The sequence below is a fragment of the Eretmochelys imbricata genome, chromosome 21 (genome assembly GCF_965152235.1).
Source record: "Eretmochelys imbricata isolate rEreImb1 chromosome 21, rEreImb1.hap1, whole genome shotgun sequence".
Lineage (NCBI taxonomy): Eukaryota > Metazoa > Chordata > Testudines > Cheloniidae > Eretmochelys > Eretmochelys imbricata.
In genome coordinates this window covers 9,645,514-9,671,262 of record NC_135592.1, presented here as the reverse complement: position 1 = coordinate 9,671,262, position 25,749 = coordinate 9,645,514, and the positions used below count along the sequence as shown (strand labels likewise).

The following is a 25,749-nucleotide window of genomic DNA, read 5'->3' as shown; positions in this document are numbered from 1 at the left end:
TCATTGGTGTGTTTTGATCTAATCCTGTTTCAAAGAGGAGTAGATCAAAGCGAATTGACGAACTCTTAGTGAGTGCCAGCAGGGTCACATGGGCAGTTAGTCCGCGGCAGGCTAGTACGGCATACGCTCACACCTCAACTTGCCACAAACCAATTGTGTGTGTAGACAAGCCCTGTAAGTCAGTTTTGTTTGGCTCTGCCTTGGGTTCACAACCAGTGCGGGGGAAAGGAGAGCATTGCTGGTACCGGGTTTGGCCATTAGGGTGCAGTTGGCATTCTGGGGGTGAGTTCTTGCTGGTGTCAGTGTTTTGCATTGTGTAACTAGATCCTTTCCCAGGATGGCTAGATGCAGCTTTGCTTTGGGGCCTGTGATGAGTCAAACTCACATGCCGATGACACCGCAATAAGAGGGTGGAAAAAAACCACAGCTGGGTCACCCTATTTTTGCAGCTTGATTTCTTGTGAAATCAGGAAACAACCGGCCTTTTAACACCGAGCAGCGGGCAGGCTCCAAGCCCGTTGTTCTGTCTTGTGCAGCTGGTCCGTGTGCTGTGGCTCAGCTAATAGTGCTGAAACTCTGGTCCTCAAAGATCCAAGCGGCTGCGGGTCGGAAACCTGCAGGATTCACCTTCCCTGAGTCCAAAGACTGTGAGCAAACCACCCCGCTCTCTCCTTACAGCCCCTGGCCTGGCCCTGGCTTCCTCTTCCACGATTGCAAGGCAGAGAACCTCAAACCCATGTGAAATGAGCTGCGGGTTCGAGTTTAGAGAATAAAAACAGTACCTAGCTTTTATGTGCATTACTGCCAGGATCAAAAATCACGAGTTAGCCCCCCCACAAAATCCTGATTTGTCCCAAAATCATGACTTTTAAATAGGAAGATTATATGTTTTTTTGGGGTCTGTCCTTGGACGTCTCCTGCCCACCCCCAGTGTGTGTGAGACAGAGTTGCCAACGCTCCCAAATGTATGGAATAAGGTGATTTTGGCCTCTGCTGTCCTCAGATCTTCCTCCCCTCCCCAAGTCTCCATCCGTTCTTCCCACTCTACAAGGGCTGCAGTGGGGGGTCTCCCTTCCAGTGCTGTGAAATGAGCCCTGCAGGTTTGGCTTATGTCCTGCTCCTTTTAAAGGGAGCCCTTGCTTTTCCTGTCTCATCACTAGTGGGTAGGAAGTGGATGTCTCCTCGCTGAGCCAGCCACTCGCTGCACGTGCTGCTCCCGTATAAGCCCGAGGCCCATGGAAACAAAGCTCAAAGGCTCCCGAATGGACAGGACGTGGCTGCAGCTGGGTATCTGGTGTGTGCACTTATTGTGTCTGAACCTAGCGACACCACCGGGAAATGTTGCGTTAGGGACCCAGCAAACCGCGAGGTTCCAGCTCAACCTCTTGGTGTGTGCGTCAAGTTGTGGTATCACTCCCCTGCCTTGTGTCATTGGCTACAAACAGCATCATCTCTGAGATGGCATGAGTTTGGTGGATCTCAGCTCACAGCCCATTTGCGAGAGGCAGTAGAGGTAAGCAGCTCCCATATGTCTGCAGACTCATCCAGGTAAACAGCCGGTCTCCCAGCTGCTAGTGGGATCCAGAGCACCGTACTGTTATCACCGTGGGAAAGGAATTTGCTGAATCAGGGAGAGAAATGTTGGGAAAGGAATTTGCTGAATCAGGGAGAGAAATGTAGCCCGTAGCACGCTGTCCCTGGTATCTGCTGACATTAATAGCAGATAGCTATGTTTCCCAAGCCCAGTGCACAACAGCAGCCAATCCTCAACAGCTTGGGCAAGCAGCTCCATGTACCCAGGGTCCCGGGTGGCTCACTGCTATTCTGACCGGCACTAGCTAGATCAACGTGAACTTGGGTATGCCTACGTGTGCGGCCGTCACGCTGTTGGTGGCAGTGTGGGCCCACCCTGAGTTCGGATGAATCAGGACAATGCGCTTGTCAATCTGACACCCAACAATGCCTTTTATTTTAGCACCTTACGTGCGAGTAATGCATATAGCCCATTGTGGCCCTTGGAGATTGCTCCTGATGGCTCGATGGCTCAGATACAACACTCCAGAATTAGGCGTGCGCACTGCCAAAGGCGGTATCTTTAGTTCCTTTTGCACCTAGGCATTTTCTATTCGCTTTGCAGGTAAAACAGGGTTTAGCAAGCAAAGGTTTATCTGTCATGGCTAGAGGCACTGGGAAAACTGAGCAGAACCTTCTCATCCGAAGCATGTGTGTGTCTGCAGGTGTCAATATCTGTGTGAGTATCTCTGCATGTATACGTAGAAGTGCTGGAGGAGTTGGGAGCTTGGCTGGAAAGGCTCTTGGAATTCTTTTTCTTTGTCTACTTCTCTTCCTCCTTCCATCACATCCTTGTCTTACTAGTGTTTTCCTTTCCCCTCTTTAATCCTGAACAAAACAAAACAGGAAATTGGTTAGGTATGGAGTAAGGGATGAGGAATCCATGCTGGTTTCAAGGAGCTGCCTGCTTTTTTGAAAATGTGCCTCTGCGCCCCCCCCCCCCCCCACGCACACATTTGAAGCCTGGGTCTCCATTGGTGCTAGTGTAAATCAGGACTGTGACCACTGCTTATCAGGCTGGTCAGTATGGTCTTACTGTTACCTAGTTCCCTCAGTCTGTTGCTTGCATTTCTTGTCCATTGTCTTCTACTCTGATTGCCAGCTCTTTGGGGCAGGGAAAATCTTTCTGTTTTGTGTTTGTACAGCACCTAGCACAGGGGGGGCTCTGATTCATGACTGGAGCTCCTGGGTGCCACCATAATGCACATAGTAATGATTGTAGTTAACAGGGTCACCCTGGTGTGGATAATGGGACAGTCACATCTGTGGTGATGGTCGACTCTCCGTAGTGTAACTAGCCTAGGAGATCTGAAACACGACAGTGGATTTTATTTTAGTATCACGTGTTTGAGCTATGCACATAGATAACCTGGCAAGGATTAGATGTTTATCAGTAAATGTTGGTTTCATCGTACGCACACAAGCCAATGCAAAAAATGTTTCCATCGATAATCATCTAAATGTACAGATAGTCAAAGTAAGAAAGCTGCTGCTTGAGAATGTCACAGTTTGATGTGAGGGTATTTACTTTGTATACTGTGGCACGTGATGTTGGCAATTTGTGTTTTAGCTGTGACAAAACTTTAACTGTTCGAATCTCAACATTTACTGTCATGAAATAATTGTCTGACTTCCCCCATAATTTCCTGCAACTGTGAAAATTTAAATAGATAAATATTATAAAAGCTTAAATAACCATCAATATTTTCTGTTAAAATGATAGAACAAAAAACTGAATTCTGCCAAGCCTGCAACCACTGTACCCTGTAAATTGTTCCCGAGACACGTTGGCTCAGGTACTAAACAGATCATCTCACTTCTGCACCTGATGAGTGCACTGCCAAACACTGTGTCTTTGGTCCTTTTTGCCCCTAGGCACTTTCTCCTTAGTGTCACTAGTCTGGGAGTTTCAGAGTAGCAGCCGTGTTAGTCTGTATTCGCAAAAAGAACAGGAGGACTTGTGGCACCTTAGAGACTAACCAATTTATTTGAGCATAAGCTTTCGTGAGCTACAGCTCACTTCATCGGGAGTGGGATGGTTTCACCTCCAGGCTGCTGGTTTGAATCCAGCCCAGGCCTGCGTTGACTGAAACTGTTAACTTCCGATGGCTGTTGTGGAAGGAGTGCTGAATATCACTTCAGTGTCCACTTCATCCGTGCACAAAACCATGACCAGAATTGTACTAAATGGCCTCTTTCTAGGCCACTTCAATAGCAAGGCCAAGGACTGAAAGGGCCAGAGGACAAATGAACAGACTCTTCACCCCCTAGAGAGGAAAACTCCCTCCACCCCGCAACAGAGTAAACAGTTTACATGAGAAACCTGAAAGATCAATCTAAGATCCTAGTAAATACTGTTTATCCTGAAGAAAGGAAAGAAATCTTGGATAGTCTAAGCATTGCTGGAATTCTCAGTTCCCTTTGTCACAGGTTAAAGGGTCCTTTTGCCATTGTGGCAGGGTTAGAGGTTTGAGTGGCACCAGTAGCTCACTCGGATCCACTGGATTCAAAATCTCCAAACATTCTCCACCAGACAAGACTTTTATTAAAGGCCTGGAAGAGAGATTCCACAATCCACTAAAGTCACCTGTATGTTTTAAAATTATTCTTACACTTTTGCTTTTGTTAATATCATTAATGCCTTTGATGGCTTGCTTTTTGTCTGTTACGTGAGAGGCATGAGTTAAAGTGTGTGTTGCGTCACCCTGTAGTGGCTGGTCCACACAGAGGATAACAGACTACTACTGCCACCAGCTAATGGAGTTACCCCTTTAGTGCAAGTAATCAAGGTCTCTGCTGTCAGGTCAAACACAGCTGGTGACCCATGAGAGGTTATTGCTACATTTAGCTTCTCAAATGTTTTATCGTCTTCCTTGACAAGCAGCTAAGATATATCCTTCAGCCTTACTCCCGGTTCGCACTGCTCATCCTCTCCAGACTCCTCTATCTTGCTTATGTCTGGGGCCCAGCTGGGATTCATCCCGCCCCGTATACACTCAGTGAGATTACCTGTGAGTGGGAGGAGGTGGTGTTTGTTCCGGCCGTGGATCTCCTGCTCCGTGGCTTTGCTGCTTCTTCTTCTGGCGACGACAATGATCAGGAGTGCTGTCAGGAATTTAGCGCCCAGCCATCCAGCCATGATATAGAGGACACTGAGACTGACCGCAGAGTACCAGCTATGGGAAACCACACGCACGACAGTTAGGGCTGACTGGGAAAGGAGATTTCCATCCTTTACTGTGAATCTTGCATTTAGCTGAGCCTGAATTTTCTTCTTTCTGTCTTTACCTCTGCTGATCATTCCTGGCTGCAGTTGGGAGGGTGGCTCCTATGCTGTCAACAGGACGGGATGTAGTCACAAAAGCTGACCTGTCATAAGATTCTGGAAATAAACACACCCCATGAAGAAGATAGTACAAGTGAACCTTTCCCCTGTAGCCATGTCCTCGTCATGAGGAATAAGAAGAACAGAGTTAACTTGTTTGTTAGCAGGGAGCATGGAAAATGGGTTTCCTGTGGAAATCCACCCTATCCTTTTGCCCTTTACCAGCAAAAAATTATTCCTATGAGTGAGGTCTCTTGGTCTTTGGAATAATCTTGCAAGAGAAGTGGTGGAAGCTCCTCAAATGAGATCATTAAAATGAGATTGGAGAAAGCCCAGAGAAATATACTGACAGGAACCATCGTGCATTGGCCAGAAGGGATGTACTATGTAATCTCTAATTTCTGTGCACCTGATCGTGCAAGGTGTTAAGTGCTTCGTAGGAGATGCTAAAGTCCCTCATTTCTGAGCAATCAGGCTCAGATCCTCCATGGTATTTAGGTGTCTAACTCCCCTTGATTTCAATGGGAGTTAGGCACCTACATTATTTTGAAGAACTGGGCCTTGGTGCTTGCAGAAGCTTATTGTATGACTGATAAAAGCCTGGGTGTGACAAGAGAGCAAATTTTGAGTACTGCTGGTTAAACCTCAGAAGGACCAGAGGTCCCATTCATATAAGGATCCAAATGCTCAGATGCTTAGCTAAACTTCTTTGCTATTATTAGGCTATGGGGAAGGGCACCTTCTTGTGAGGAGTCCATTTCCACCCAAGTTGGACCCTCCACAAGAATGGCTTTTCCTATGGCCTGTTCTGTATTTCTGCTTCCTGCACTGGCTGAAAGTGAGAAGGGCAGAAAAGGAAGAATATCAAAGAAAAGGGCAGTGTTCATGAACCTTGACCAAGGGCTGCGTTCAGTCTGAGATCTGGTCAGGATTCAGCTCAGTTCCTATTCTACCCACCCCAGTTCGGCTCGACACCCATTTAATGCACACTGAAAGTTAATTCAAGCAAAAATGCAAATGGCACAAGCTCGGCCTTAAACCTCAAAAAAGTCAGAATTTTCGGGGTGAAGGCCCAGCCTCTTTATAGCTCTTATGGGCTTTTACCCAAGACTCACAACACGTGGCAATACACAAGATAATTGGTAGATAATACTAGTAGGTATCAAAAGCCTGTACAGGTGCATTCAGGAATTTTTCACTTGTCTCCTGCAATTTCCTTGCTCTGAGGAGCCCATCTGAGCTCTGCCCTGTAACCACATCCACCAGGGTGTGAGTATTTGCTGACTTTTAAGGGAAGGACCGTTTTCTTTGAGAAACTCACCCAAAACATTCAGGGTGATCATCTTCAGTAGCACGGTACTTCCCTGGAGATGGGTCTCACAATGATACTCCCCCGAGTCACGTAGCTGGAGTGCCACCAGTGTTACTATAATCTCTCGGTTCCACCGGTCAATCTTTATCCTGGTCCTTCCTTGTGTATTAACAATCTGATCGATCTCAACGCTGACAACAGGTTGACATCTGGTCGCGGTTACCATTTTGCACCAGGTAAAATTATTAGGTCCTCTGCTGTCGTCCTTCACAGAATAGGAACAATTTAGGGAGATTGAGTCTCCTTTTTTGGCAGATAGCCTCATGGGAGCTGGAGAGAGAAACCAGTGACTGGTTATTGTGAGAGAGGGAAGGAAAGAGACATGTCCTGCAGGTGTCTAAATGCCCCTGCATTTAAATCTGAAGACAAAGGATTAGACCAAACCCCAGCCCAACAGGAGCTTGCAAAAGACATGGAAATAATCTCTCCCAGCCCAAGGGAAATATATTTCCTAGGATTGGCTGTGCACAATTACCACAGGAAAACTGCGCAGTATCCAAACTGCAATCAATCACCACGGGGCAGCCCTGAATCCAGCCTGATGCTGCTGCCACTCTGAAAATGCACCTTCACAACTGGCCCCTCTGCTGCTGGCGGTCTTAGCATTTGAGAAACCAAAGACTGAATGATTCATGAAGAGGGGATGCCTCTCTCATTCCTGGAATGGGGGACCACCCAGGACAGGGCTGAGGTATCATGGGGACAGGGGTGGTATAAATGAAGATGCCCCAAAGTCTGGGATGTCTAGCAGCTGGTTTGACCATCCTTCTTATTGGTCATTCAAACTGGTAATCAGGACTTCAAATTGGGAGTGAAGTTTCTCCATGGGGTTTCTATTAGAGTTGGCCAAAGATTTTCTGTCTAAAAGGGGTATTTGTTTTTAATGGAAAATGGCTGTGTGCGAAACAGAGAATATGTGCAAAAAATCTTCATGTTCCTGGAAAAATATTGATTTTTTTTATCCAACAACCCGTAACTGAAAATATTCAGTTTTAACCCCAAATAATTTGTTTTTAAGAGGGCCAAAACCCCTTGTTTGTGGAGTTTTGAGAAACAATGAGACAACTTTTTTTTGTTTTTATCGAAAGTTTTCAGGGGGCAAAAAAATTTCCTAACCAGCTGTGGTTTCTACCAATGTATGTGCTAGCATGTGATATATAGATGCATGTTTGTGTGTGTATATATACACACACACACACACACATTTAAGTATATACATGCATCTTAAACCTATTTTGTTTCTATAAGTAGATAAACACTTGGGGTTAAAATACATTAACCATCACTCTGTAGTATCACTGGCATGTCTATGTCTGCACAGAATGTGTTTTATTTAGAAACAGGACTGGAAATGGAGTTTAATTTGGAATATCCAGCCTTGGGTTGATTTGTGTCCCAACCTGCTCTTCACTGATCTATAGCTCACCTTCATAAGATACAGCCACTTTTATCTTCTTCAATGGGATAATCTTCAGACCATCGGAAAGCCCGCACCAGTATATTCCTGAATCCTCTACCTGGAGCTCCGTCATGGACACAGAAATCCAGCCAGTTTCCGAGTCCTTTAGGCTGACCCTTGCAATTGGAAGGTTTAGAGAATTCCTTCCCACTGCGGGGGAGCTCAGGACGAGGGTGCGGCATTTCAAATCTGACAGCTCCTTGCACCAAAATTTCTCCCTTGGTGAATACTTGTGCTCGTCGTAGTGACACACTGTAGTGAGCGCGCCTCCCTGCACTCTTCTCACCAGTTCCAGGTCCTTTCCTGCAATGCAAGGCCCTTCCAAGGAAAGAACAAATTGATGTTAGGGGTGAGAATGACCTGTGGGGACAGCGGCTCTTAACCAATGACCTGCCCATCACTGCGACTAATTCAGGCTGCTGTGACAGTTATTCTAAACTCCTTACCCGTGCCTAAATGAGCCTCTGTGCTCAGTGCCGTGGTCTCCTTCCCATTTAATGGTCCATGCTCTGCTCCACTCTGGAGCTTATGTCACCCCGTCTTCAAAGTAGGTTAGAGTGTGAACAACTAATCAGGAGCAAGGCTGGCTCTGTCTCATACAGTCTGATAAACTGGCACTGGTCTGATAATCTAGTCCACCGCCTTTTCAATGTTGGAGTGTTCGCTACAGCACGTTCTCTGTTTCTTTCTCCAGACTGACAGTACCCAGTTCCTAGGTGGGTTTGGATAAGGAATCCCTTCTAGCAGGAGAGGAGCCTGTTTTCACAATTTGGGGTGTTCAAATCCTCCCTGAAATCCACTTGATGGCTTTTCTTTTCTCTATAAAATATGTAATTTACTGCAGGGGAAAAAAATATGGAGACCCAGCAGGCTGAGCATTTCCTGCCATCACAAATAGCTGGGAGCCCAATTTCCGTGCCTGCTCGCAGCCAGCCAACGTGATAAGTGCGAGAGCAAACACGCGCAGTGTGCTACGAATGCAAGAGTCAACGGGAGGGGAGGGACGATCTCCCGGTGCCTTACCTGTTAGTGCCAGCAGTAGCAGCCGGGCTGGGAAGCGACCCATCCTGTGGTGGGAAGTGGTTTAGATCTTGGAGAGGTGGAATGCAGCCTCTAGGCGTCTTCAGTGCTGTGAAGATGAATTTCCCCTCACGGGTAGGAAGTGAACTCCCTTTGTCACTGTCTGTCACGTGTTGCTCTGGAGTGACAGTGTCGGTCTGGAATTGTTGGGAAAAATCTTTAACTGGGGCAACGTCCCTCAGTTTAGTCTTTGGGGTGGGTGCCTGTGCTTCTGTGTGTTTGAACTGCCGGCCGCTTCTCATTTTAAAAAGCACAACAGCTTAGCTATTGACACTTGAACACAGGGAGCTGGGCAAGAGGATGGTGCATGTTGGAGCTTCAAATAACATTTTTAGCATCAGTGTATGTTGTTTTGTTGGCTCCCAGTTTCTGTATGACACAGTGCGGGCCAGATCCTCTCCTGCACCCCATCTCTGCTAGGTAGGGTCGGGGGGGGCATCAAGGTGATGAAGGTGTTTCACATGGTCTGGAGGCTGCTCTAAACTTCGCAGCGAAGAAGGAGCTTCTCCATCAGCCTGGGATAGCTGGCGTGTAGGGAGACCAGGGATTTCCCGCTACCCTCTTGCAGTGCCATGATCTCACTTCAGAATATTTCATGAAACAGAAGTTTTCCAGTGGGCTCTGCTGGTGGAGGGTAGTTTGGTTGGCTTCCTTATGAACCCTGTACTGATTGCACTGCCTACGGTTGCCTATTGCACTTTTAAGAGAGAGTCCTGTGTTGCACCTCTTATCTTCACCCAGTGGGAAAGAGGTGAGAGTCAGCGGGTCCTGCTCCCGAATGAACCTGAGGCATGTGGAAAATGACCCACAAAGGCTCTGTGTTGGACAGAAGCTCCCTGGAGAATGTGGTTGGCACCTGAACCTGGGAGACTGTCGGTAATGATGTGCAAGGAGCCCAGTGAATTATGTCTTCAAACAAACCTCCGTCTGTGTTTGCATTAAGCAAGGTGTGAAAGGTGTAAGGGATACCATTCCTCTGGGGTCAGAGGCCTGGGGCTGGCTGGCTGATTAGCCCTGCTCATTGCACCTGAGAAAGACCTGGAATGTAATTAGCTGACCCTTATTTAAAAAAAAAAAAAAAAAAAAAAAAGGCAGCAGGAAATGGCAGAGAGGACTATAACACCCTCCAGGAAGCTGAGGGGTCAGGGGGTGCGCGCCCATTGGACTGCTGCTGGAGCTACTGCGAAGAGTAATTGTGCCAGAAACCAAATGGGTAGAAGGGAGACTGCGTGGAGCCCTTTATTGCTGAGACTCGGAGGTCAGAGCCAGGAAATGTGGGTTACCGGAGTTACTGGCACGAGGGACTGGCTTGGGGAAGGGACTACTTGGCCGGCACAGACTATAAGAGAAGTGTTTGTGAGGGTTTTTTGGTTTGTTTTGTTAAGAAGGCTTAAAATGAAACTGCTGGAAATTGCTTCCCTAGAGTCCTTGAGAGAGCTCAGACAGAATTACCTCAGGGAGTGAGCTAATTCTGTGAGAGGAAAGCCTGGTTTGGGAGAAGGAAGACGCTCTAAGATAGGCCCTAATCCTCTGACACAGGGAATATCACCAAGGGGGGCTGCCCCACGCTGGTACATTGTTTGGGAGAATCCTTATAACAGGCCTTAATCCCCCTGAACAGAGACGACACTGTTTCTGTCCCTTGGCACTATGTGTGCGCTGCTCTCTGAGGTGACATGAGTTTGGTGGCTCTCAGCTCTAGCCCTCTGGGGAGGAGACTGTGCAGCTAAGCATCTTGGATAACGCTGCACACTGATATGGCAGAGAGCAGCAAGCCCCTTTGCCGCGGGTGGCAACCAGAGCACCAGGCTTTCTATCGCCATGGGAAAGGTCTCAATCTCTGGGTATGTCTAAGCTGCAGTCGTAGGTGTAGGTAGACACACATGTATTATCTTTAATCAAGTTAACATGGCTAAAAACAGCCGTGAAGACACGTTGGCATAGACCTCAGTGCAGGCTAACAATGCAAGTATATACCCAGGCTCCCTGGGCAGGTGTCTAAAGCCCACCCTGTGGCCCATGTTGCCATATGTTCTGTGTTATTATTAGCATGTTAACTAGATTGAAGTGAGCACGGGTATGTTTGCACAAACTACAAATCACATAGGGTGAGAGAGAAAATTCTCCTTTAACTCTCAGAGTGGGGCCACTGAGACCTGGTAGCAGTATTCGTTTTATGTTCCTACAGACCCAGTGTGAACCTTAGAGCACTGACCACCTCTGTTCTTTGTGGGGAAACACAGAGAGGTATCTATAGGATTCGGCTGTCACAAGTTCCTAGCTGCAGAATATAACTGATAAAGCACAGTTTTAGCCCATCCCTCTGCTCCCACTCTGTGTTGTTAAACCCTAACTCAGCCCTGCAATGGATTCCTGGACTTGTTTCATGTACTGGGAGGGAGATGGCCCCAGATTACCTGATCCTTGCACTACTGCCCTATTTTGGTCCACCCCTGGGTAAGATATCTCCCTGGACATGTGGGGAGCATTCCATTGGTTTTCTGGAGACATCCAGCCAGGCTGGACACACATAGTAAAACTGCTAGTTTTTCATTACAACACTGATTTTCAGTGAATCAGGACAAGACACATGGAGAGCTGAGACATGACAATGCCCTTTATTTAGCATCACCTGGGTTAGTAATTCACATAGCCCATTGCACCCTCTGTAGATTGGACCCGAGACACGCCATGGCTACTAAGATACGCCATGAAAGTCCCACTCGTGCGCTAGGCGAATGCACTGTCAAATGCTGCATCTTTGGTTTCTTTTGCAGCGAAGCATTTTCCATTAGCCTTGCAGGCAAAGCCTGGCACAGCAAGCAAAGGTTATCCCTCATGGGGGCACGGGGAAAACCGAGCAGAGCTTTCTCATCCTGTCCACGTCTGTGCAGCATCACTACATGTATGTGTGTTTGTCCTGGGGGAGTTGGGAGTTTGGATGGACAGACTCTTGGAGTTCTTTATTTTTCCACCCATCCTCTTCTTCCTCCTCCCATTCTGTCCAAGCATTACCTGCGTCATCCTTTCAGTTCTCTTGGTCTGGAAATGGAAGAGGAACACTGATTAGAAATGGGGTGGGAGATGAGCAATGGAGACAGTTGCTGACAACCTCCCATATGGATGGCAGGCTCATTGCATGTCCATTTCACTTCAGCATTTATCCTTTCCCTTTGCAAGCAGCAAAGTTTGCCCTGGAACCTTATGCCAGTTCCCCAGGGCTTTTTTTTCCTCTTGTTTCCCTAGGTCTGTAGCCCAGCCCGGGGGAGTGTCTCCCAGTTGGGGTTAATTCTGTAATGTGAATGCTCATGAGATCACCTGTGAGTGGAAGGAGCTGGTGTTGGTTCAGATTGTGGCTCCCCTCCCCCGTGGCGCTGCTCCTCTGATGGCTGGCGATGATAAAGATCAGTATGGCTGTCAGGAATTTAGCGACCAGGAGTACCATAATGGTGCAGATGAACGCATTGAAATGGGCCTCAGGAAGGCTGTTATGGAAAACCAGACATACAACGGTTTAGCTTTAACTAGGAAATGAAGTTTCCCACCTTTTAATGTGGATCTTGTATTTTGGTAACATAGAAAGCCAAAGACAATCACTGTCTCTATCAGACATTCTTCCTGCCCACGCATGGGAGGCTGCAAAGATTACAGTTGTCCCAAACAATAGCTTTAATCTGAAGAATCTCATTAATGGATAAACAATGATATACAGGAACCACTGAAGTGCAGCCAGCTCTGGGCAGGAATGCAGCAGCAGTTTATCAAACACGCAACAACTCCAAAGAATAATTTTGGATCAGGAAGAGATGAAGAATTTCATGTCCTATGGAAAATGCAGGAAGGCAGCATGAACCCCAAACTGGAACTGGGTCAGGATGCCACAGCATATCCCTTAGTCTTGTGCTGGACACAGATGTTCAGGACCTTGGTTTTGCCTCTCATCCAAAAGCGGGATTGCAATACAATCCCATTAGTAAAGAGCTGAACCTTTAATCGGGTGTGAAATCATAATAAATAGTACTGTATTTAATAAAAAATAAAATCACAGAAGTTTAACAGCCCCCCAATACTCCGTGGTTGTAGGAGCCTTTAAAAAGTGGGGAGTGATCAATGGAGGTGAAGCATTTGACTTCTGAACTGAGGCGGGGGCCACCTTGTCTCATCTGCTCTCTCTACAGTCCCCCTAGTGGTAGAATTTTATCTCATAGGGCCCAGCCCTGCAAGGTGCTGAGCAGCTTCACCTTGCTGCACACAGGATATTTTGCACCAGGCAGAATTGTAGCCCTCAGCCTGCCTCTCGGAAGTCAATGGGAGGTTTGCCATTGACCCCATTGGGAGCAAGAGGAGGCCCTCAGAGCCTGATTGGACGCATGAAGTTGTTCACCACTGTGAATGGTGGGGGAGATAAGCCAAGGCACAGATGGCAGTTAGGCACTTCACTGTCATGGGAGTTGGGTGCCTAACCAAGTGTCCACAGGGTGTCCAGGGCTGGTCAAGACAGAAACCATGAGTCCCAGGGATATCGCAGCCTGAAAGGCAGAACGGTGACCAGGAAGGCAAGGGCAGCTGATGGAAACGAATCAAATTCTTCCTCCGGAGCAATGGTTCTTGACCTTTTCCATATGTGCCACCCTTTCCCATACTGGGTCATTATCCTCCTCTCATCTAACCAGGATCTAGCGGGGAGCCCTCTCCAACTGAACTGCTACCCCTCCGCCATTTAGCTAGGTGCAAAAGGCAGAGTGCTCATTTCTCCCCGGCATTTGTTTATGTTCCCCTTTCCATCCTCCCCCAAGTTGCGAACCTCTGCTCGAGAGGAGGGAAAAAGATCTTCAAACCCGGCCAGAGAGGGGTGTCAAATGCTAATCCCCTTATGGGTGTCAGAGCCCAAGACCCCGCAGTGAGATATACCTAAGACAATTAGACAGTCAGCTGTTGGAATTCATTCTTTCTGTTCTATTTGTACGAGCCTCTCTCAGATTCTATAGGAAGTGTGGGCTCTGTAATGATGCCTGGCAATTTGTGTCAGACCAATCTGATATCTCCCAGGTGGGAGGTGGCTCTTGAGAGCAATGGGTACACTTGAAAGCTCCCCCAGGGGATAGAATTACCCCACAGGGATCTGTATCGTATTTTTCCTCTGTATAGTTGGTGTAATGACTGGTTAAGTTAATTTCCATGTGTGCATTTGCTACACCAGCCCCGATTTTATTTATTTAAAGCTGGTACTGAGGTGGAGTAGAGTGACCCTTCTGCCATGGTGGTTTCAGGCAGTCAGTGGGCAGAGCCCATCCTTCATGCATCATTTGTCCACTTTCTCTAGGATGCTGCTGCCAACCTTCCCCCACTTCTGATAGACTCTCCTATCACATTATTATTGTGTGTAGCACGGTAGCACCTAGCAGCCCCAGTCATGGACCAGGACCCGAATATGCTAGGGGCTGTACAAACAAGGAGCAAAACGACGAGGCGCTTACATCTCAAACAGCTGTGCCACCAGACCAGCCCACTCCTCTTCTGTAGCCAGCCATGTTCTTTCCTATGTCTCTTTGGTTCAGTCTCTCTCCCCCTGCCTGCTGCATTCTTTGCAAATCTCTGACTGCCCATCCCGGGTAATCCTGTCCTACTGGGCAATGCGTCTGGCTTCCCCCAGCCACTGCAGAGGACACACACCCAGCAAGGGATATACCCTAGGTCCCATCGCTGCTTTAAAGCTGGTGCAGTTGCTGGGTGAACTAAACCCAGGGATGTGTTCCTTACAGAGACGTCAGCACGAGAATGAGCCTGCCGGTTTACCTGGAGATGCTGTGCACAGCTCTGGGCTCCTCTGGTGCCAGGGTCTCCATTAGACCTGCTGATGGAAACAGAGCAGTTTAGCTTCCCATGCAATGTTTATTAATAACCAGAGGTCATCAGCTTTGTTCTGGCTCCTCGCGGATGCGGAGAGGTGAAGTTTGGGACCTCTCTCATACTCTAGTGCAGTGGTTCCCAAACTTGGTTCTGCTGCTTGTGCAGGTAAAGCCCCTGGCGGGCCGGGCCGGTTTGTTTACCTGCCGCATCCGCAGGTTCGGCCAATCACGGCTCCCAGTGGCTGCGGTTCGCTGCTCCAGGCCAATGGGAGCTGCGGGAAGCAGCGCGGGCCGAGGGATGTACTGGGCACCGCTTCGCGAAGCGTGGCCACTGGCAGCTGCAATCGGCCGAACCTGCGGATGCGGCAGGTAAACAAACCGGCCAGCCCGCCAAGGGCTTTCCCTGAACAAGCGGCGGAACAAGTTTGGGAACCACTGCCCTAGTGTAATGACTGCAGTGGGCTCCATTGCTGTAAAGCAGGAGTAAATAAGAGAAGAGTCTGGGCCAGAACCTCCAGGCTTGCAGGCCCATTAGACATTTACATGACAAGAGCATCCTGCTAATATTTAGGAAACCATGGTGGCATCTCTGGTACCCGGGCTTGGATACTCCATCTGTGTTCTCAAAACTAGCATGGAACATGGATCTTATAGACACTTGTAATCTGAATAGCAAATGCTTGTTAGCCTACAAAGTCCATGAGTAAAACCCGTCTGTCCTGCCTGTGCAGGGACTATTCCTCTGGGCCATCGAGTGAAAGGAGAAAGATGCAGGAAACCCATGAGGTCACCACCACATTTATGACTGTATCCAAAGAGCCTGATGCCCGGTAACAGGGAACTTTGGGGCTTACTCACTATGGACTAACCTGGCATTGCTAACTGCATGGATCCAAGGATGCCCAAACTTCATTGTGTTAAGAGCCACATTAGCAACTTGCCAGGCATCTCAAGGTTGCATACATTTGGCGTATGAATCTATGTAGTCTGAGTGCATATCAAACACACAGGATAATAATATTGGTTTCACAGAATCATAGGAACGCAGGGCTGGAAGGGACCTCGAGAAGTCATCAAGTCCAGTCCCCTACACTGAGGCAGGACCAAGTAAACCTAGACCATCCATGACAGGTGTTTATGCAGCCTTTTCTTAAAAACCTCCCTTGGAAGCCTGTTCCAGAGCTTAACAACCTTTATCTTTAGAAAGTTTTTCCTAATATCTAACCTAGGTCTCCCCTGTTGCAGATTAAGCCCATTATTTCTTGTCCTACCTTCAGTGGTCATGGAAAACAATTGATCACTGTCCTCTTTATAATAGCACTTAATATATTTGAAGACTATTATCCGGTCCCCCTTCAGTCTTTGCAAAAAGAAAAGGAGGACTTGTGGCACCTTAGAGACTAACAAATTTATTTGAGCATAAGCTTTTGTGAGCTACAGCTCACTGAATGCATCTGATGAAGTGAGCTGTAGCTCACAAAAGCTTATGCTCAAATAAATTGGTTAGTCTCTAAGGTGCCACAAGTCCTCCTGTTCTTTTTGCGAATACAGACTAACACGGCTGCTACTCTGAAACCTTCAGTCTTTTGTTTCTCAAGACTAAACATGCCCAGTGTTTTTAACCTTTCCTCACAGGTCAGGTTTTCTGAACCTTTGATCATCTCTGTCGCACGCCTCTGGACTCCCTCCAGTTTGTCCCTAAAGCCCGGCACCCAGAATAGGACACAGTACTCCTGCTGAGGCTTCACCAGTGCCAAATAGAGCAAGACAATTACCTCCCGCGTCTTATGTAAAATGCTTCTGTTAGTGCACCCCAGGATGATCTTCACCTTCTTTGCAACTGCATCACACTGTTGACTCATATTCAACGTGTGATGCACTAAACCTCCCCCCTCCCGCCCCCCGATCATTTTCAGCAGTGCTACCACCTGGTCACTTGTTCCCCATTGTGCATTTGATTTTTCCTCCCTAGGTGAAGTACTTTGCACTTGTCTTTCTTGAATGTCACCTTGTTGATTTCTGACCAATGCTTCAATTGGTCAAGGTTGTTTTGAATTCTAATCCTGTCCTCCAAAGAGCTTGCAATCACTTCCCTTTGTGCTCGTGCCTTCCCGGCTAGGGGGAATAGCAGTTGTTTGCTAGATTTCACTAGCAAAGAAATATTGTGGTTAGCCATCTGTGTCCTTGCCCTACTGTTGCAGAGGAGGATGGCTGCAGGCCACACTTTATAGGCTGTGCTCTGCCCCTCAGCTCACCCCTCCTGCATTAGCACAAGGACGGCAGAGGAGGAATGATGGTCTTGTGATAAAAGCACTGGACTGGGAACGAGGAGATCTGGGTTGAGTTCCTAGATCTGCCCACAGACTCTTCCTGGGTGACCTTGGGCAGGGCACCTAATCTCTCTGTGCCTCAGTTCCCTATCTATAAAATGAGGATAGCAGCACTTCCTTGGTCTGCTTAGATTATAAGCCCCTGGGGGCAGGGAGCATGTCTTCCTTCTGGGTATGTACAGCACCTAGCACAGTGTGGCCCTGATCTCAGCTGGGGTCTGTAGATACTATGGTAATGCAAAAAAATGAAAGTGCATGAAATCCTGTTGTATTGAAATCACAGCCTGGGGACCTACCTCCTAGCACCTCCACTTTCACCTTCTTTAAGGTCTTTGCTTCTCCTAAGAAGTCTGTCTTGCACTGGTACAGCCCTGCGTCCTGTTTCTGGAGCCTCTCCATGGTCACTGTGAGGACCCCCTTGTGGATGTTGTCGGCAATGGAAGTGTTGCCTTTCCACTTCTTCAGGAACTGGAGCCAGAAGCGGTGGGCACTGACCACATGCTGGCACTCAGTCTTATTGACATGTTTGCACCAGCTCTTCTCTCTCCACTTGTTCTCCTTGGGGCTGTAGGTGCACCTGATGGAGATGGTCTCACCTTCCATTCCGTACACCACCGTGATGTTCTCTGCCACACACAGCTCTGGAGGAGAGAAAGGAAAACCTGACTTAGGTCTCAATCATCTTCACTCTGAGTGTCTTTTCTCTCTCTCACAAACACAGACAAACACACACACACAGACATACACACACTTACTTCCCTTGTCCTCACTAGGACAATTTGGACCTGTAATTCCCCATCTCTATTGGACGTAGCAACGTAGTGTAGATTAGTGGCTCTCAATCTTTCCAGACTACTGTACCCCTTTCAGGAGTCTTGGAAATATAGATGATATCATAGAATATCAGGGTTGGAGGGGACCTCAGGAGATCATCTAGTCCAACCCCCTGCTCAAAGCAGGACCAATCCCCAATTTTTGCCCCAGATCCCTAAATGGCCCCCTCAAGGATTGAACTCACAACCCTGGGTTTAGCAGGCCAATGCTCAAACCACTGAGCTATCCCTCCCCTGTCTAACCCAAGCTTCACCTCAGTTAAAAACTGCTTGCTGACAAAATCAGACATAAAAATACAGAAGTGTCACAGGATAATGGTATTGAAAAATTGCTGACTTTCTCATTTTTACCATATAATTATAAAATACATCAATTGGAATATAAATGTGGTACTTACATTTCAGTGTATAGTATATAGAGCAGGATAAACAAGTCATTGTCTGTATGAAATGTTAGTTTGTACTGACTTTGCTAGTGCCTGTTGTAAAACTAGACAAATATCTAGATGAGTTGATGTATCCCCTGCAAGACCTCTGCGTACCCCCAAAAGTACATGGACCCCTAGCTGAGAATCATTGTTGTAGATGACAGGGTATCATCCAACCATTTACCACTGTCCTCTACTCACCCTCCTCCCTCAGTCCCCAACGTTTGGGCATGTTCAGATTTAGGATTTTGGTTCAGGCCTTCTCTAATTCTTTACCTATTGACCCTCCACTGATGCACCAGTGGGTTTTCCTGTGGGAGAGAAAGGGGAGGAGATCTTGTCTCCCCAGTGAAGGATTTGTCTCCTGAAATGCCACAAAAGCCTTCCCCTTCCGCACTTTCTTCCTTGCACGATGTTGAACGTTACATGGCCTGGCTTGGGCTCCAGTCAGAGCTCAACACCTCACCTTGCCTGGTCACGTGGCTCACTCCATAGTGATAGAGTTCAAGGCCAGAAGTGACCACAGAGATTCCAGGCTGACCTCAGTGATGTGAGGTCCTTCCATCCTCTGGGGGCTGATCACATTGCTGGGCCGGGGAGCAAGAAACTTCCAAAAATTGAAACTGGGCCTTTCCTGGGACACTGAGGAGGATTAAATTTACAAAGTCTGCTTGGCAGTTACACCCATGGCCCCTAGTCCGGCTCTGGTGGTATGCAAATGAAATTCACAACCACTGTAGGGCCCCTTCATGCTGCCAGAGTGGTGCAAACTAAGGGGTCTTGGTATAACTGAATCAGATCCACAGGCACACGCCAGTCTCCAGTTGTGTGGCTGGAGGGTTAATTCTTAGTCCCGTTACTGACCTTTTAACACCCTTGGTTTTGAGAAATCTCTTTTTGCTCTGTTTCCTGGGATATTGCTAATTCTAGCACTGCCCTAGGAGCAGCTGATCTTTGACTACTTTGCTGTTTCTCCTTAGTTCCTTCTAATTTCTGTTTCTCTTCAAGCTGCAGAAGCAAAGGGACCACATTGTTTGGGATATTTATACATTTAGAAGGAAGCTGTGTGCTATTTTGAGGAGTCTGTTTTAGGTGAAGGCTTTTCAGTCACTGGCGACTGCTGCAGAAGAATTCTAAGTAGAACTGAAGACAGGAATACATTGGGAATGGACGTTATAAGGGCTTCACAGAGCTGCCTGTACTGAGATGGTTGGGAATGCCACAATGTTTGGGAAGATGCACCATCTTCTCTTATTTGTAAATATTCAGAGTAAATGTTAAGCTAAAAAAGAGTAGGCATAATGATGGATAGGTGTTCTGCAAGCGTTGCATATGCTGCTTTGCCAATGCACCTCAGTCCTGACCTGCAGCACCCTGCTATTGTAGTCTTGGGGTTCCACCCCCACCCCAGTGCACCTCAGTTCTGACCTGCAGCACCCCGGCTATTTCACTCTTGGTCAGAGACTGTCAGTTTAGGTTTGGTAATGTCACATGCAAAACTCTGAGCCATTATCTTTCAGAACAATGCTGCTGACAGAGCCTATGTTATCTGTGTTCCTTCTCCCTTATTCTTTATTACTGAGGATGATACAGACGAGCCCAAGCCAGAATGTTGGTTGCAAACACCCCATCATTTTGGAAAGTCTGGCCACTCATCCAGATTTTGCAGCTGTGGCCTATGTGTAATGGAAATAGGGTCGGTGCTTGGAAAGCGTTCATCTACTATTATGTATATTGCGATAGCACCTATGAGCCCCCATGATGGACCAGGGCCCCATGGTGCTAGGGGCTGTACAAACACAACACAAAAATGGTTGCTGCCCAAAGAGCTGACAATCGAAGCATAAGACAAGACACACACAGGGTGGGACAGACAGATGGTAAGACTGCATGTGCCAAGACTATAGAAGAGGATGTTGAGAACCGGGATGAGAGTTCTAATGCCTCGGTGGAGAGGAAAAGCTGTTCCTTACAGACGTTCATCTACTCCTGTGTCTTATTTCCCACGTGAAGTCCCCATAGAAAGATTGTGAGCATCGCATATATGCTGCTAGCTAGATGACAGTCATCATGGATAGGCTCTCAGCTTCTCTCTGTCCATCTCCCAGGCAGGGGGGTTTTGAATGGGTGGATATAGGGTGACCAGATGGCAAATGTGAAAAATCGGGATGGGATGGGGGGTAATAGGAGCCTATATAAGAAAAAGACCCAAAAATTGGGACTGTCCCTATAAAATCGGGACATCTGGTCACCCTAGGTGGGTATCATAGGAGAGTGAGGTGGAAGAACCGTGATTCTGGTATCTTTCATAAAGTAATGTGGTCCTTGGTTATTCCAGGGTGTTCCAGGAAGAGAAGTCCAGTCCAGTTTCCTCCTGGAGGAGAGCTGGAATTTTTGTTTGTCAGCCTCCGTAGAAAAAGAAGGGAAGAAATTGACAAGATTTGCATGGGACTGGAGGAAGGATGGTCTTAACATTAAGGCAGTGGACTGGGACTCAGACAGGCCCTGGTTTTATTCCTAGCTTTGCTACAAACTGTCCCCTTGTGACCACTGGCAAGACATTTAACATTTCTGTGCCTTAATTTCCTATCTGTAAAATGGGGCTAATGCTTCCCTGCCTTCCGGAGGTGTTGTAAGATGCTCAGTTGTGACGGAGGCCAGATAAGCACCTAGATAGAATTGTTTTCCCTATATTTTTTCCATTTTGCCTAGATGCATCAGACAATCTCCAGTGGTTAGCCTGACATCCTCATGCCTCGCTCTCCCTCCCCCTGCCCTCAAACTCCTCTCTCCAGGAATCTCTGGAGCTGTTGTAGTTTGCATGTAAAATAGTCACACAAGCTGGATTTTGCAATCTCAGTTGCTGAGAGTGCAGTTAAAGGCTCTTGTTATTTCTTCCAAGGTGTTTCCTGTTCTGACTTACAGGTTCTCTGACAGACCTCAGCCCACCACCCTGGAAGCACCTGAGCGGTAGGATCTCTGGTGTCCTTTGGAAAAAATCAAGAGTAAAGAACACAAACCCTGGAAAGAAATGAAACCATGAATGCAGCTGCTGAAAAGCATGTAGTGTAGTGGCTTATGTTTAGGGGAGCCCTTCTGACCCCCCCACTCCAAACTACCTGCTCCTTGTCCACAAACATGTAATAGCTCCCCAGTCATGGGATGGATTCCCTCCTCCTCCTCCTGCTTTGTATATTCTCTGTGGTTCGCATGTTCACTCGCTAAACATGTTACCGTGGCTCCATTTGACTCAGTCTGCTGCTTCAAGACTATTTGTGGCTTCTTTGCCAGACATGTTCTGGGACTCGTATGGGTCATGAGGGAGGCGGGCTCGTTCTCCATTGCTTTGCACCTGACGTTGTCATTCACACAGCGAACGCAAAGTGGGTGGATCATGGCACCAAATCCGTATATGTGCATGCGACTGTCCCTTTGCACAGGTGCAGTTATTGCACAGGGCCCAAGACAAGGGAGAACCAGGCCCAGAGAATCGACATCTCTTCAGTACCGTGGCAGATCTTGAGCTGGATCCTGCAGGGGGCAGAACACCTCCTGCCAACTTTTGAACTCCCTCAACTCCTCCTGCCGTAAATCTTGCCCTTAAAAGATAGCTACCTGCTTTGACTTTTATTGGCACTCCCACTGATAATTGTGGGGGTGGGTCCGTTTAAGAACGTTCACAGTAGAATCATCTTCTCTGGCTCCAGAACAAGCAGCTGAGCCTTGTGTCCTATGCGGCGTTTGCCTCATGGGCCATGCTATGACTCATGCTAGATGTTGGACAACGCCAGTCATTGCTCCAAACCTTTGCCTACTCCTCAACCCGACACAAAAGGAGCTGGACGCTTTCTTACCTGATAAGGAGACCAAGAAGACCAGATGCATGAGCTTTTCCATGTCTCTTCTTCCCGCTATCCAGCAGTGCAGGGGGGAGGCTGAACAAAAAGAAAAAGGATTCTTGCCCAAGAGCGGCTTTTTTCTCCTTGTTCTGCAGGAAGGAATGAGAACAGGAACTTGGCTTCTCTTCCCTCCTGGGGATTGAGCAATGTACCCGGGACGGATGCTTCTCTGACTGGCTGAAAACTGGGGCAGCAGCAATGCCCACTGTGAACCAGCCTTTGGTCTAGACAGCCTGAGAAGAGTTGTCATATGATGAGGAAACCATGCGATGCAGAGGCGTTCTGACACCGAGGGATGGTGCTTTTCATTCTCAATAGGCTTTCTAGACAAGCTTTTGCATGATGTGAACTTCCCGTGTATGGACGGAGATTGTGTCTTGACTATCTCAGGGTGGGCTCTGCCAGGAAGATCACCCAGACATCTTGAAAGGTGGAATAGTGGGGCTGGGATACATCCTTGGGGATCTCCATGGAGAACCCTAAGGTTGTATTCAGACTCTTTGCTTGTCCTTTAATGGCACAACTGGAAAGGAGCTACAGAAAAGCTTATCAGACAAGGCAGTCCAGCAACTCAACATGACCGTTTAGGACAGGAAGTGAAGAATATTGTATGAGTTTAGACTGCTGGGTGTTTCAGACCAGCACAATGTAATTTGCCCAGGACACAAGGGTTAACATCTTTACTCTGTACTCTTACAAAACGTGCTGTGGGATTTTTAATGAAGTCAGAGGACCAGGAGCTCAGTTTTATGTTTCATCTGAAAGACAGCACCTCCAGCAGGTACAGGGCCCATCACCACGGTGCTGGGGCATTGGTTCAGTACTGACTTGGAAGAGAGCCACTTATGGAGTTAACTAATCTAATGAGCTAGGTATTCACATGATGCCCATCACCATGGTATCTGAGCTCCTCCATTGCTTTTAGCTGGAGGTTTTCCTCCAAGTACTGATTCAGCCCCAGGCTATTTAGCTTATAGGAGCTGACAGCATCACACCCAGAGGTGGTAGGACTGCAGACATATCCTCTATGCACAAGCTTTTCTCTTTCTCCCTCTCTCTTCTAGATAAGATATAAAGAAACAGTCCTTCACCATGACGACAACTACAATATAGGATTCATTCTTTCTGTGTAGAGTTCCATTTTCAGTGCAACAGGTAGGAGTTCAGCTTCATGTTGATCAGAAACATCTACTGCCCTTCAAGTAGACTCCATAGTCCGTTCTAGTTCAAAATCTTCCATTATTGTCTAGTTTAGGGGTTTTTTAGCAAATATTTTTGTACTTTCTTTTGTAATTCCCCCCAGCTTGTTGCTCCTCCTGAGCACAATGTGATTTACAGCTATAGTGGGTCAGGAAATTTATAAAATTCCCTGCTAAAACAACGACCAAAATTGTTGAACATTTTCTTTGATTGTTCCCCCTCCCCCTCCACTCCCCCAATTTTTCAATGAAAACATGAACATCGTCAACAGAACTGGGCACTTTTTCACAAACGTGCCTCTTGTTGACCAATAAAGGCTATTTTCCACCATAAAAAATATTTGACTCACTCTGTTTACAGCAAATTCCCGCTATCAATTTACTCCCTTCATTCCTGATCATTGAAGATCCTGCCCATCCCCAGGCGCTGCAGAGCTTCCTGTCTCAGTCATATTTCTGACCCTTCCTTGTGCATGCAAAGGGATCACACCTTGTGTTGCCATTTGATTGAGTAGCATTTTCCACCCACATTGTACTGGTGTAAATGGCTGAACAAGGGGCATATAGTGGTGGAGAATCAGGCCCTGGGTCTCAGGCTCTGCTTTCTTTCTCATTTACGTTATTGCTGGCAAAAGATGCCTGATTGTTAGCCAGAAAACAAAAGTCAGTTATGTATCCTCAGAAGATTGGTAGGGTAGGCTTCCCCATGGAAACCCCAAGACAGCAGGGACCTACTTTTGGAGTGAGGGGTAGTTCAGGCCCGTTCAATCTGCCACCTGTCTGTGGTGCTTGGACAGCCAGATATGGTGCCAGCTCTTTTTGGGAAGTGGACACTTCTGTCCACTGGGAACTGGGCTAAGACCCAGCAAACTCTCTCCACATCACTCACTGACCAGCTATCTGCTCTTGGACGTTACCCACCGAGTCCAGATTCGCACCACTGATTTATAAATTAAAATTCCAGAGTCTCAGCATGACCCTCTGAGTCACCCAGTGCATCCGAGTCCTTAACTATTTAGCCTTAGTGATTGTTGTCACTTCCTCTCTGATTTTGGGCCTGTGTTGAAATCTGCCCTATGTGCTCATCCTTCTACTTCCTCTATTTTCTCCGTCATGTTCCTTGCAATTTAGCTGCTTCGTCTAGCACTTCCTCATACCTGGTCAGCTGCCTGTCCTGTCAGCTAGAGCAATGGGGGACCCTTCTGTTTGGAAAGCTCCCATATTCTTCCCTGCCCTTCCTTCTCCTGGGTGCACGTGTGCGGTCCCGTCTCTTTTCTTCACTCAAACACTCAAAGACTGGGAGTGGATGAGTCATTACACTAACTAAAAACTATTTCCCCATGCTAATTTGCCCCCTATTGTTACTCACACCTTCTTGTCAATGGTTGGAAATGTGCTATCCTGATTATCACTACAAAAGGTTTTTTTCTCCTGCTGATAATAGCCCACCTTAATCGACTGGTCTCGTTAGGAGTTGGTATGGCAACCCCCATTTTTTCATTTTCTCTCTGTGTGTGTGTGTGTGTGTGTATATATATCTATCTATATCTTCCTAGTGTATTTTCCACTGCATGCATCTGATGAAGTGGGCTTTAGCCCATGAAAGCTTATGCTCAAATAAATTTGTTAGTCTCTAAGGTGCCACAAGTACTCCTCGTTCTTTCCTCTGATACAGACTAACATGGCTGCCACTCTGAAATCTGACTCCTTTCTTGGTTTCTCTATTCCCCATTGCCTTGGTGTAAGTAGCCAGCCTGGGTAGGTCAGCAATACAGCCAGAGGTGCTGAGTAACCCAATGGCTTTCCCAGCCGGAGAACGACTGGCCACTCCTTCGGGGCGTTCAGGGGTGGGATGGGGAGTCAGAGGCCTGTGCCAATGCAGCCGTGTGGAAGCAGTGTCAATAAACGCTTTGAATGCGGCAGGTGACTGTTTTCAGTGCGCTGGCCATAGAGACTGCATGTCTGTCCTGAACCTGTGGACAAACACTTGAGCACGTGTTCAGTACTAGAGCTCGGAACGCCACAGGATCCAGCTTTCGAGACTCTCCCCTGTCATTAGCCCTGGCAGCCCTGTGCCCCCTCCCATAAAGGAAGAGACACATGCACCCAACACACGTGCAGCTCTGAGACCCCACATGCCTGTACACTCTATTTGTTCATTTTAAATAGAAGCTCCTGATCTGAGGCCTCACCAAAATAACAAACATTTAATTTATTCCAAAATCCTGTTGTCCCTGTCTCCCTCACACGCACGCAGATCGCTGCACTTGAGCTGCTTAGGTGTTTGCATGACCTATTCTGCACTAACGTGTGTCTATGCATGCAAAATATCATTTTTGCAGCTGCAAGTCTGTTCTGGGGCCTTGGTTCGTACAGTATAGTCATTCTAGATTAGAAACGGTG

The 25,749-nt window shown here is 47.4% G+C and overlaps 2 protein-coding genes across 3 annotated transcripts; both read right to left on the bottom strand.

Moving 5' to 3' along the window:
- Window positions 1-1,672: 1,672 nt before the first annotated feature.
- Window positions 1,673-8,888, bottom strand: LOC144278078 (polymeric immunoglobulin receptor-like). The gene is made up of 6 exons (XM_077839240.1): window positions 8,752-8,888; window positions 7,696-8,046; window positions 6,219-6,539; window positions 4,861-4,954; window positions 4,582-4,748; window positions 1,673-2,400 (listed from the first exon to the last, which is right to left on the bottom strand). Exons 1-6 carry the CDS (start codon window positions 8,792-8,794, stop codon window positions 2,357-2,359), a joined length of 1,020 nt encoding a protein of 339 aa, XP_077695366.1. The 5' UTR covers window positions 8,795-8,888; the 3' UTR covers window positions 1,673-2,356.
- A 2,584-nt stretch (window positions 8,889-11,472) lies between these two features.
- Window positions 11,473-22,221, bottom strand: LOC144278065 (triggering receptor expressed on myeloid cells 2-like). 2 transcript variants are annotated; one of them, XM_077839209.1, is made up of 5 exons: window positions 22,103-22,221; window positions 17,284-17,628; window positions 14,605-14,662; window positions 12,127-12,293; window positions 11,473-11,850 (listed from the first exon to the last, which is right to left on the bottom strand). In XM_077839209.1, the coding sequence occupies exons 1-5, from the start codon at window positions 22,143-22,145 to the stop codon at window positions 11,837-11,839; spliced, it is 627 nt and encodes a 208-aa protein (XP_077695335.1). In that variant the 5' UTR covers window positions 22,146-22,221; the 3' UTR covers window positions 11,473-11,836. The 2 variants fall into 2 exon arrangements, with proteins under 2 accessions (XP_077695335.1, XP_077695336.1); XM_077839210.1 differs by having other exon boundaries at window positions 14,605-14,659.
- Window positions 22,222-25,749: the final 3,528 nt, after the last annotated feature.